General features: G+C 47.0%; 1 protein-coding gene across 1 annotated transcript in view; it reads right to left on the bottom strand.

Annotated features, from left to right (window-relative positions):
- MFHAS1 (multifunctional ROCO family signaling regulator 1) overlaps positions 1–13542 on the bottom strand; it is a 30127-nt gene continuing 16585 nt past the window's right edge. Inside the window, exon 2 of the mRNA XM_074148003.1 lies at positions 1–131. Coding sequence (XP_074004104.1) covers positions 1–131 — 131 coding nt within the window. The remainder of the gene's footprint in view (positions 132–13542) is intronic.

The following is a 13542-nucleotide window of genomic DNA, read 5'->3' as shown; positions in this document are numbered from 1 at the left end:
TCACTTGGAACAAGGGCTGATCACAGTAGGAGTAGGGGGGTAAACCAAGGCAACATTAACTCGCTCGCTGCCATTCTTGGGACAGATGATCTCCGTCAGTCCCTCTGGTCTTGGCTGACTCAGCAGTTCTCCTGTGAATAAGGGAAAACAATGAACACATTTAAGCATTGGCAAGGCAGTTTCTGCAATTTTTGCTTTTAACATGCCCTTCCCCTCACCAAGTAAACATCCATGACCGATACAAGCGAGCACTTTAAGAGGGCTTACTGGTCCTGCAAACCAAGCAGGTCTCATCTGTGTAACCATGGTGAATGTCCTGGTGATTACAGCTTGGAGACATGCTGCTCCACACAAACGTTAACATCTGCCATCTTTCCTGTCCCTGCTTTGAATCACTGTACACAGACTTGAGAGTTCCTTAGGGATACATAGCATCTAGATGAAGCCTAATGAGATGGAGGTTTTAGGAGTAGGTGTTCTAATTAGGCTTTGGGTGCAGATGGGATCTAGACGTTTACCTTCAATCTCCATGAAAGGGAAGAAGCTGACCTGCAGCATCAGCAGCAAATTGGTAGACAGATAGAGAAAGCTACAGATAATAATAAGCTTTATTATTCACATCTGTATACTACAGCCATCCACACCCACAAAGCTACCCAAAAAGCAGCTGTCTTTCAGTTCAAGCAGAAGAACCCTGCGAAGACCACCTTCTTTGGTATGAACCAGAAATGATTTTTGCATTACTTCAGTATTTCTCCTCTAGGAAGTTCTAAGGGAGGATGATAAACCAGCCACAGACAAATGTGCTTGACCTTTTCTGAACCTGTATGTTACCTCCTGTTCTGTTCCTGGGCAATCCTGCTCATTGCAGCTGCCCAGCCGTTGCTCCAGCACTGCGATTTCTGACCTGGAGCTACCTAGGAGCTGGAGAGACCCTGCTGCTCTGCGATGGCTGGCCAGCTGCAGGGTGCCACTCTTAGCTGCCAGAAGAATATTTATAATCAGGTAAAAATACTCAAGAAGATTACCTAATGCCCCTTTCCCTGGGCGTGCTTGCCACAGCTGCCTTGGGACTGCTGCCGTGTCCTGTCAGGGCTCTGGGCCACACTATACTCTGCTGAGCATGCAGATCCCAGCTCCCAACCATCAGCTCTTCCCTAACGGAGGCAATACCAGCTCTGTACAGAGTCAGTAGCAGCTGGGGGCTCTCACACCACATGGTATCCCTCTGCTAAATGAGTTGCGTCAGCTCTGCTCTTCAAGTGCCAAGTTGGCATCTCCCCACCGCTGGCACCCTTGCAGCATGTAGTCCAGGGCAAGACGCAGGTCAGCACAGTGAGAGGGGAAAGCCAGGTGCTGAGATGTGCCCAGCTCCGAGGAACGCTTCCCCAGCAGCTCGCTCAGACCAGCTCAAGTTTCCTCCTGGCTCCACTCCACACATGACTGTCCCCAGCAGGGCAGATTCCCCAGCCATTGACATGCTATCTCCTCAGCATAGTCCAGCCACAGCTTAGACACCCAACAGCACCAGAAGCACCTCTTGATACTAGTCTGGCATGTAGGGTCTGCTCTCAAAGGCAATATGGGATGGCAGCATTCATGCTCAGAAAGGCTTAATTCTTCTGCTGAGCGTGCCCACGCCAGTGCTGCATAGCCCTACCCAAGGCAGAGGCACCAGGCCACAACTGGCTTGTGCCAGCTAGATCAGTGACTTCCTTTACAGAGGCAGGCCAGCTGTAAACAGGCTGCAGTCACAGGTCCACGCAAAACTCTCTGTACCCATCAATCAAGCAGCCACCATGAGCTGTCCCCACTTCCACTAAAACACTCTAGACAGATGGTCCTTGGACTCCTCTATTTTGAAATGCACTTGCAATAAATTTCTCAGCTTTTCACAGAATCACAGATTCAACAAAGGACATCAGAAAAATGTCTCCCTGTGTCTAGCTGCAATTGCCAGGCACTCCAGGAAAACAAGAAAAGAATTCATACTTTGAAGAAGTACTGTCCAGCCTGTGCAGCAATGGCCCAACAATTAGACCCATCATGCCTGAAGCCCCTCAAATGCCACTTCCCTCCTCTCCTCCTCACACTGTTTCTCTTCTTGCTTTCATGAAAAAGCAGTTCCAAAACCCCTTGGTTTTTCCAAAGCAAGAACACATCATTTCATGTTGTGAAAGCAGAGGGGAGGGCTTGCCAGGGAACACGCACACACACAGCTCCTCTTGAGAGATACCCCACCTCTCGGGCCAGTAATTCCAGTTTGCCCCCATGGTCCGCAATCTGAATTCACATTTGGTTTGAATATCTACCCTTGTCTCACACCCACACTCAAACCTGAAGTGGCAGAGCTGCTTTTAAGCCACGCAGAGACATCTCCCAAAACAGAAGAATCGTGATGGTATTTGCAATTCAAAGTTAAATCTGCAAGGCAGCGTCCTCAATTACGTGAGCTGTCACACACTGAAAGCAGCATTGCATCCCATCAAGCACGTACGCCACAGGACTCTGTGTCCCAGTGATTCCCAGGTTTCCAACCCCAGCTTGACTTCCAAACTGCAGTATTGCTAACAGTACTGAAAACACCGGCTCTGAAAGATGAGTCACAAAATCAGTGCACCATTAAGTGCTTTAAAGTGCTTTAAAGACAGGGCTAATATCCATTAGATCTTAAACCCGGAGAGCAATAAGACTGGTCTGTCTGCTTGAGCCTTCCTTCCCATTTCCATCTCCCCACTTCAGGAATCCTTAGATGGTGATTTCTCAAGCAGAGAAGATTGCTGCTGGGTAAAATAGATGCCTGATTTGGAGGCAAACCCCTTCCCACAGCTCTTCAGTCAACTCTCCTTTTCTTTATGGCTTTTCCCCCTCCAGGTTGCCTCTGGAAAAAAAGCTCACCTCACTCTGTCCCCAGCCCCATCCACACCTTCTCCAGCCCCACTCCCGTTTCCTGCTTGCATACATGCTGCTCCCCAGAAGAAAGACTTTTCTCACAGTTACTCCACGAGACGCATCATGCACCAAGCGGGCAGAAGGTCACCTGTGCATCCCCTGCTATTCCTCCCCCTCCCAGCTAAGGAATGTACCACTGCCTTCCCACCATAGCGTTCTCATCCAGGCATAACCATCTAAATCACGCTTCACATCACTGCTAAATAAAAGCCAGTGCAAATCCCACTGCAATATGCAATTTTCAGAGCTGTAATAAACTAGCATCGAGACACTGCTTAGACGCAATTCCTCAGGCCCAGAATCTCTTGGAGGTTTCAAAAACCTCACATTTCTATTCAGAAATTATACAAACCACAGGAGATTAGAAAAGTCTTCAGGGCTGCACTATGGCAGGAAAGAGGAGATCAAACGAAGTATTGCACTGATACAAATGAAAAAGCTAAATGCCTGGCATGCGGTGGTGTTTGCTTGGTTTAACTGCTAAGTTTAAATGTAGCTGGAGCAGCCCATGTCTGCGGCACTTGTTCTGCCCCTATGTACAGACTAGCCAGTCTGTATTTTGATTGCACATTCCTTCATGAGCATGTCACAAATTTTACTGGAAACCTCAGTTCTGCCTGCCCCTTCTGAAAGGTTGCCCTGCAATAGCACACACACAAACCACAAAGCTTATCGTAGTCTTGACATGGCCTTGGTTTTAATGTTAACCTCCACAGAAGGCACTAAGATTTTAACCAAAACTCCAACCAATTTGTCTTAAGGCTAAAGATGTACACAGTTGAGTTTTTGAAGTACAAACCCATCTTCCAGGAGACAGATCTGCATCACTAAGATTATTCAGCTGATTTAGGAGCATGAGCCCTATTTGCAAAGGTACTTTAATGCTGGGTACTTGCTGACTAAGGCCCGGTTTTCAGATGCATCTAAGTCCCAGTTCAGGTGATAGAAGAGAGGCATCCACTAAGCCTGGTTAAAAGCACCTGCAAACAGACAGCAGATGCTTTAGAAGATGGTCCTTTGCTGCCTCTCCACTTACAAGGGCACAAATGGCCCAGAGGAGTTGCATCTGTCCCATCGCCACCCTCCTGGCATTTTGGCACAGAAGCAGGTCTCCACAACTGGGTAAAATGCCCTGTACAGAAAGCTAAGGCTGAGACACAAATCGAGACCCTGTTGTGAAACTACCATGGTTGGTTTTGGCTGTAGCATAAGCTGATTTGTAAGCTCCCCCAGGCAGATGGGCTGAGCGAGTCACGCTGCCCGCATCATTTAAAAGAAACCTGCTACACATGGGCGGTCACAGGCAAAGGTAGGAACAAGCCTTCAGCCATGCCCAAAGCTCCACCAGAAGGGCCTGTTTCCTCCTTCTCTGCAGAAGCCAGCTCACCTGAAGCAGGTATTTCTATGTCAGCAAGATGTTCTTCGCTGCCACTGTTTTATCCCAGAACCGACACAGGCACAGTCAACTTTGAGCCGCTTGAGCTGGGTTCCTGGGCCAGGGGAACCCAGCCTGCACACCCTGCACCCCCCAAGGGTAATTGCAAGTGCCAGACAGAGCTCAACCACGTATCCCCTCTCAGTGCAAGAGGAATTACTGCCATATATGCCCAGGAACACCAAAAAACATTGGTGTACAGTTTTTGGCCACGTACAGAGCTAGGCACGTTATTCCTTCTGTCCTTGATTTACTGTGATTTGGGGAGGGATGCCTCCCTTGAAGCCCATGCCAGCGATCAGACCCATGCATGCTGCAAAGCACGCTTCACTGACCTTTAGAAAATACCCGTGAAATGCCAGATACCCATGACAAATCAGAGTGTTAGGAGGGAGGCTGACAGCTAGAAAAGCGAGCGCTTGCAGGAGTGTTCGGTTACTCCACGCTGGCAGCCAGACAAGGCCAACTGTAACTCTACTTGGCTGCCTAACAGAGAGAAGGGTTTTGCATGCAAGGAGGAAAATCCCACCCGGACCATTTGCCTCCACACAGTTTCCACTGCCACGGCTCTGCTAAGTGGCACAAGGTTCCCTGTTCACATGTCAACAATCTGCTTCATGACAGGGGCATGAGACAGCCAAAACCAAGCTGTTCCTACATCCTGCCCTGCCTCAGCACCGACCCACTCACTTCACCCCCTGCCCCAGAGCTGTTCCAACCACGAACCCACTGGTTTTTAGAGCTCCACCGTTCATTTGCTGTCCTACCCCAAATCCCTTCTCACTGTTCCTCCTTGCTGAAAGCCTTCAGACACCAACCACTGCAAGTGGGGCTGGCAGGAGATAGACTTTACATCTCAGTCTCAACTGCTTCTCTGTCAAGCCTCCTTTGACTAATCCTTGCTCATGACATCTCTCAGCACAGCATTCAGCAATCATGCCTTCAGAAAAGTAGAAAATAAAACACTCCAACATTGCTGTGTACCAAAAGCACATGTCCCATGCTCGGTTTCCAACAGTGGTCAGAAAGCGGGGCTCACAAGAGAGCCCTAGGTTCCAGGACACTCCTCTGCTTTGCATGCAGTCCTACCCCCTTTCATCCATACAACTGCAAAGCGACTGGGGTTGGAGAAGGTACAGCTTCTCTGCCTGGCTGTTAGTTGTTTTGCGGTTCAACAGCTGGAACACTCACACAATTAGATCAAACCTATCACAGAGGCAGGATGAGTTGAATAGCCATGTGCACAGATTTCCCCCTCTGCTCTAAGCACAGGCAACGTCCTCACGCACGGGGACTTTGCAGTCAGCTCTACAGCAGACGAGAAATCTGCCAGCAGTCTTGGCAGAAGGAGGGGGAAGGAGATGGTGTCTCACACCAAGCCTGCTTCTACGCCATTTAAATCTTGTCTTCACCACTCTCTGCTTGGGTGAAATGAAAAGAGTTGCTTCTTGCAAATGCTTCTGTGCATGATGCACAAGCTTATTCTCAAAGCCCTGCGCACAGAAACTACTGCTCTGTATTGGTATGAATTTTTAATATGCTCCTCACAGCACTTCCTGCATGTCATGCACAAAAAATATTCCCCAGAAAGTTAGAACTCTGCACTTTCCTTGATTTATTTTTGGAGTCCTGAGTGACCTCATCTACCTGGCCTGCTTGGACCAAAGGGCTGGATAGAGAGCTTCAAGTTAGGACTTCATTTTCTTCTCACTGGAGGCTATTCTCCTGGCTGCAAACACAACAAAAATAAAGAAGCTGAAAGCAGAGACATCAAAAAAGGGAGCAGAGCAGGGCGAAATCCACATTATGAACAAAAAGTTTCATGAGCCTCACATTGCTGTCCCAGCTAAAGGAGCTTAAAACTAGCAATCAAAAACAACAACAAAAATCCCAGCCTGTGAAAGCGCCCCAGTGAGAGAAATGACTGTGAAAAAAAGCAACAGAGAGGAAAACTCTTGTTGGTAAGTACCAATCACAACAGCAGACTGCTAAGCAGAGCCACCCATCAGGTACAACACAGGCTCAGAAACAAATCAGCCTGGGATTAAATATAGTTAAAAAAGAAAGGGAAGGCTTGAAAACAAAAAACAAAGCTGGATCTGGAAATGTGGAGTGGGAAAGACGGCCAGTTGCAAGGTAAAGGACCAACCTGCAGAGATGGGTCCCTAAGACCAGAAGCTGAGAGCACAGAGTAAAGGATATGGAGAACAAGGAAGAGAGCTTTCCAAAATACACAAAAGGAACTAATGGCAATTTTCCATTTCTCCTTTGAAGGGTTCGAGACCAAAAACATCAGCAGTGACACCTTCCTCGAACACAGAGCAGTCTCCTGACAGTGCTCAGCTCCACTCCGGAGCACCACAACTGCCAGTAGGATAGGCTCAGCCTTGGGTTGGTGGCTGACCCAAGCACCAGAGAGCTTTCCAGCTCTGCATTCATAGCACCAGCTGCCTCTCGAGCCAGCACCTCATCTCTAGGCTTCACAACTCTGGCTGTGGACACGTATATGGCTCACCTTGAATATTTCCCCCAGCTGGCTGCACCGGAAAATGTTTTCCCAAGGCTCTTAATTCACACCAGATAACAGAAACGTGAAACAACCTCTGCGGTGGATCTCTGAAAACAGGCAGGAGTGCTTTTCAGCTTAGAGCTGATAGGTCTAGGTCAAGCTTCAGGACCTAGAGCCGCCATTCCCCAGGCCAGGAAGCCCAGAACCATTGGAGAAGCTGCACTCTGCTCAGCTCAAGTCCAAGCAGCTCTCGCCACCACAGATGAGATCAGCCTGAACTTTACCTCCTAAGGAGCTACCAGGCTAATCACCCTGGGAAGCCAGGGGCTGTGCCAAAGGGTAAGGTGTTCTGCAAGGCCTGCCCAGGAGACACAGGGAGACAGATGCTGTACCTGGCAATCCCCAGCTCTAATTTTAGCCACTCAGGGAAGGGGAGAGGTCACACAAACACCAGCTAGAGACTGGAAGGCTTAAGGGGGTTAGATACCCTCCTCCTTCCCCAAGTGTGACAGAGTCAGCTAGCTCTTAACCCCTTGCTGTCACAGCAGAAGAGGACATTGACACACCTCAGCAGTTGCAAAAGCTCCGGGGAAGCCTTTGGCACTGGATCAAGTGTACCTTTGTGTGGAGGACTTGAGTGGAAAGCATTTTGGATGCTCGACTCAGCAGCTACAGAAGGGTTATTATTCAAAATGCCAATTTATATCTCAGCCACTAATTTCCTCAACATGAATTATTTGAGATCATCCCTTACCAGTGTGGCAGTACAAGGTTTCCAAGTATAAAGCTTGGAAAACTCTGTTTGTCCCAAAACATTAGTTAATTATCTTCTTCTTAGGCTCACAGAAATTAATTATAGTTAGAACTGGAATTCAATTAAAAGCAAAACAAAAAACCGCACACACTCCCCAAACCACACAATTTGGTACTTCCTATCTCCATACTCACAAACCAGAACAGAGAGAGCATTAGGAAATCATAAAAACAGCCCCATCAAAGTAACTCCAGGAGCATTCATGAAGGTTTGAGCCCTTCTGTCTCCTTCTGACAGTGTGAAATAAGCATCTTGGAGAAATAAAGGATGGTTGACATCTAACTTACTCCTAGGCCAGTGAGGGTAACTGATCCACCATCAGTGTGGCTACACGATGCATGCAACATCTCTCTCCTCTTTCCACAACTTACGAAATACTAAGCATAGAGAGCATTTATGCCAGGTAACACTGACACCTCAGCAAGAGACTTCCATGAGGAAAGAAGTCTGTGACTTTTGACATCACGGTCCCCCTCCCCCCCCAAACATGGGGGAGTGAGGGGTGAACAAGATGCCATTTCACCACTCTGTCCCGTCAAACTCAATCTATTTCAACTAGTATTTCAGCATGAGTAGCTTCCCTTGTTCAGCTTCATCTCTATCCGTTCTGTTGGGCACTCCATCCTTCTCCCTGTGCAATGGGGAAGGTGGGAGCAAGCCGTCTCCACCCATGAGTGACCAGAGCAGACACTGGAGAAAGGAAGTGACCAAAGGGGACGTGTAAACAGCACACCATAAAGGCTCAGGAAAATGAGAGGGGGCACTGGGGAAAAGCTAAAATACAAACCAAAGCAACCTCCAAATTGGTTAATATTTTGCTGCCCTTCCAATATCTAAAAAGCTCCTTGAATTGGCAGATTGCAACACACCACTTTCAGACGACTACAATACAAAGCCATGAAAAATTGATTTGCTTCATTAACATTTTAGGACCTTATTAGCTGGAACGAAATTGACTGTCAAGGCATTTTAAGGGAGAGTCATGGTATAATGAGCTCAGTGCGTATTATCTTCATCCCAGAATAGAAACAGGCCTGTCACTGGGTAACCAAGCCCAGAATCTACCTTTTGGTTATTTTTAATTCCACCCCTTCAGCCATATCTGCCATCAGCACTTTCTCATTCTGCCAAGGCAAAGCACCAGCTGGAGTGAAAGCTGCAGCCAGCCCTGACCTGTCTGATCTCATCCAGTAACAGCAAGGCACAACTGCATGCAGAGCATCCACCCAAAAGCTAGACACCACCAGCTGCAGCCAGTCCAAATGGCAACAATTCCCATCAGCTGTGAGCCCACCTTTCCAAACAGTAATTCCAAAGCTATTACACCCCCATCACAGAGGAGATGCTGAGTGTTCTTTCATCCAGATGATTAGCATGCTGCAGGTCCCACTAAAGGGGAGAAAAAAAAAAAAAAAAAGAATTTAAAAGTGCTCTCAAAGCCATTTCTGTGACAAAGTTAACAGGCAGGATTCACCAAGGTCTGCAGGAAGCTACCAGGACTGGTCATCATCTTGCTAGCTCTGGTTCTCTGTGTTTGGATCACAACACATTAACAGCTGGCACATGAAAAGCCAATCCCTGGAGGGGGGCTTACAAGACTCAGTCCTATGGACTTCCAGCCTTATGCAACTGATGAGGCAGGGCCAAGTCTCAGCCTGCCCCTCTGCTAAATTTAGAGAATTAGGCAAGACTGCAAGACATTTTTCCTCACAATAGTTTGGCTATGACATTGCACCTAGAACTGGCTGATCATTTTTCTGCCTGCTCCAATGCAAGAACTAAGAAGCTTTGATGCAGGTACAGTGAGGTGCTCCGAAAGAAAACCAAAGGCAGCGGTCCAGCACCTGACCCAAGCTGCACAACTCCTGGCTGCAACACACTGTAGATTCAAGCAGCTCACAAGGGTTCACGAAGAGACTGGACCAGTAATTGGCACAGCATCTTTACGCATTACTAAAGAGACAGATCCCTGTGCTGAAGATAGACAAGGGCTGGGAGAACACCTGGGACAAAACATATTTTTTTTCCCAGTTGGCTTGCTCCTTCCCCACGAGATCTCTATACATGCCACAGCTGAGCCTGGCTACACAGCCCCTCTTCTGGAGCAAGCATCCAGCAAAGTCCAGCTGGGGAGCGAAAGACCTGTAGTTTCCCTTGTAGTAGCCTTTTACGTTCTACCACAACCACCCTTTCTTTTGGTTTGGTTTTTTTTTTTTTTTTTTGTTTGTTTTTTTTTTTTTTTTTGTTTGTTTGTTTTTTGGTTTGGTTTTGTTTTGTTTTTAAATTTGCCTGCCTTTCACAAGCCAAGAAAAAGAACAAACCAAAACACACATGCAAGACATGCATGTACATGTGCTGCCCAACAGTTTTTTCCTGAGATTAAATAAACTCCTTCCCAGATAAAAGTAAGTTGGCTCCATGAGTTGCTGTTGCCTTAGGGCCATTCCAAGGCTTCAGTGTGTTCAGCAAACTGGATTGGAGGGAGCTGTATTTTCAAACTTGTGTGGTAAGTATTCTCTTCCAGATCATTTAAGGCAAGATGCATGTGCAGTACTCCTCTGTAAAGCTGTTTTGGTCACTCTAAACCCCTCCCTGTTCAGCAGGACAACCACAGAACCCATTTAAGCAAAGGAACAAATATTTTTTTTTTTCCCCCCCTTCATCATCGACTGGTCTAAGAAGCAAAGTCTAAACACAGAATCACAGAATCACATGGGGTTGGAAGGGACCTCTGGAGATCATCTAGTCCAACCCCCAATCCGTGTACCAACTTCACTACACTTGTGTGTGTAGCACAGCCCAACACGGATGGAGCTGCCTTTAAGACAATAAAACTTTACAAACTACTTCCTTACACACAACAAAGCTACAAGTCACTCGCTCTTATTCCAGCATGAGTGCCCAAATGCACCTTTGCACCGTCACCTTGTGGTACAGTCCTTCCAAAGCTACCATCTGAGAACATACCTCTCCACTCAGGCTCAAATGTTAAATCAAGTGTTTTACCTGTTAACTGAACCAACTTGACCTTATCCCTGTTTTAATCTATTAATATGACTTTCTATTGAAGCCACTTTACTGTGGAATTTGATCTATGCATGTACATCACAGAATTTATTCTAGGCTCGTGCTTAATTGGAGCAAAATGCCTCCTTCGTGTTTCTCCTACAAAGCCACCCACTTCCTGCTAGTTAATAACTAACACCACACTACACGCTGACCACAGGTATGGCTTCAGCTGAGTATCACAGACACTTCCTTAATTACAAGGGCATCAGATCTAACTTGCTTGTCTGCATGTATTTTTTCCTTTACGCTGAAGTTTTGTGACTACATCCTTAGGTCTTCCTTGTGAGTCAGATGTAGATTTGGGTGAAGCTATATGGCTGAAATCGGAGCAGCAGAGCACAGAGACCCGTGGCCAACTCTCCTCTTGGTCTCATGGGTACAGCTGGGGTCTTCTTTAAAAGCATTGCTGGTGCACATGGCTCTGGCCAAGCAGCACTCCACAGAGCTCAGAGCCTGAGTTTCCCTATGCCAACAGAGGTGGAGTTCTGATTTTTATTTCAAATCTTCTCCATTCACTTGGTTTGAAGTATTTTTGTTATTACCAAAATTTCTGTCTTCGAAATCTGAATAAGCTGGTGGCTTTGCATTGTTCAATGGTAAAAAACAAAGCTCTGTCTGTCCTTTTACTATTAACAGCTTTACAAAATCTTTTTCTGCTTGCACCCTTTTCCAGAGGGGATGAGAATCAATCTTTCATATATTTTTTTTTTTGTGGTGATTCCTCAGCATTTTCAATCATTTAACCATTCTTCTGTGAACCCTCCATTCCCTAATATCCAAAGAGATGACAACTAATGGCTGTAAATCAAGGCAATAACTAGCTTTTGCTTACAACCACCTTTCCCCCATGGCAAAGTGCTTATTTATGGACTTAAGATTATAGATTGTTTTACTACCTCTGCTGAAACCGATTTTTACTACTTTTTATTCTGCCACTGGAACGCTTTCCAAAATGATAAGTCATGTGAGTTCAAAAACAATAGCTTTGCTAATTAACTCCTGCAGAGTTCATTGCCTGCTAAATGCCATCTGGTCTGGGGTTCTCAGTGCCCAAAAATAAACTGCAGCATCCGTCTTCTCTGTTTAAAAATCGCTTCTGAGGCAGTCATATTTGCTACTGAAACAGGAAGGAGCCCTGAGGGCTGTAAAGAACTCATCAGCCTCCCAGGGAGGCAGCAGCATTGCCAGGAGAACATTTCACTCCTCCATCACCTCCTTCACTCCCCTGCGCTTTCCCAGGAGTTGCCTGCTCCACCATGGGACTCTGGGACAAAGCTGAGCTCCTTCCTGGCCCCCTAACTATTTGTGCTGCAAACCTGTATTACTTCCAGGTTTTCTCCAGGCAGCCTTCTACCAGGGAGATGACTCTGAAGTATGTACTCACCAGTGTTATTGTAACACAGCCCTGGCCTCCACTCCTTCAGATGTTTCACCAACCCACCTGAACAGCAAACGGACTGGCTCTCCTCTGCCCAGCACTGATCCCCTTAGAGGGATCTGTCTTGGGAAGAAATAACGTTAAAACTTCCCAGGCATTTACTTGTACTTATCAAAGAGGAGAGACTTGGGGAGATCTTAAACATATGGTCAAGAGGCCCCAAGAGCGAGGACTATTGGGACTGGAAAAGCAGAAATCGGCAGGATGCTTGCTCTGAAACGCCATTCAGTGCTGGCGTTCAGGGCCCAACCAGGCTTTCTCTGAGGGGAATTGAAGCAGATGTGGCAGCTCAAGAGATGGCTTCTGCCAGGAAAGTGGGAAAACACTGGCATACAGGAGAAGATGGCATGTTTTAGAGCTACTCAGAGATCGTGCATTATTGTAGACAGTGCACTTTCCACAATACAATGGCAGAGCAACAACCAAAGAAGTAAGGTCAATCACAAACGCACACAAAAGGCCATTACAAGAGAAGCAAAGAGCATCGCCTCCTCTGCTGTGATTTGCCCAGGATCACAGTTTGTTCCGAGATGCAGGACCACCAGTGTTTTGAACATAGAGAGTTTAAAGGGGGAGCACAAGCCGGACTGGCCTAGAAACAGCCTTTCCTTCCCTCCACCACCACTGGAAGTTTGCTCTACGAGGGAAAAATTCAGAGAAAGCACAAACCTACTAGCTACTTTTATTTGCACACATAAGGATTTTGCATGCTTGGAGCTAGTGGAAATGGGTTCCACAGCTCTTGACTTCAGCAGCAGCTGCCTGGGAGCCAGAGGCACTTGTGTCCTTTCTCTGTGATCTGGTTCCCTCCCACCCCCCCTCGGCTTCCTGCATTTTTCTTAAACACGCAAGCCAAGAGAACAGTTCTCCAAGCAAAGCAAAAGCTTTATTAAAAATGACTTCTGATTAAAAAGGAGTTTTAAACCCTTTTGTAATGATGACCGGATTATCCACATCACGCTGCATTATGCAACTGGGGATAAAGCAGCACAGAGCAAGTGGCAAAAATGCTGTCTCCAGCAGAGCCACAATTTTGTGGGGAGCTCCCAGTCTAAATACTCACCTGCAAGGCTCAGAGGGGGCTGGGCACACTTAGTATATCCCAGATAAGCAGAATCATGCGTGAGGCTTGTATGACGCAGCAGCTACAGAGCAGAAGCTGGTTTGGGACGTGGCTTTCAACCAGAAGTGCTGTTTCAGGGGAATACTGCTGTTAAATACTTGAGGAAATGCAGGCAAGAGTGACAAGCCTCTGACCTGGAGCCTGGCCATGGGTGTGCCATAAACTATGACAACTTGTCATGCCATACTGGCAATGAACTAGA

This window comes from Numenius arquata, chromosome 5 (assembly GCF_964106895.1).
Source record: "Numenius arquata chromosome 5, bNumArq3.hap1.1, whole genome shotgun sequence".
Taxonomy (NCBI): domain Eukaryota; kingdom Metazoa; phylum Chordata; class Aves; order Charadriiformes; family Scolopacidae; genus Numenius; species Numenius arquata.
This window is presented reverse-complemented; position numbering and strand designations above follow the sequence as displayed.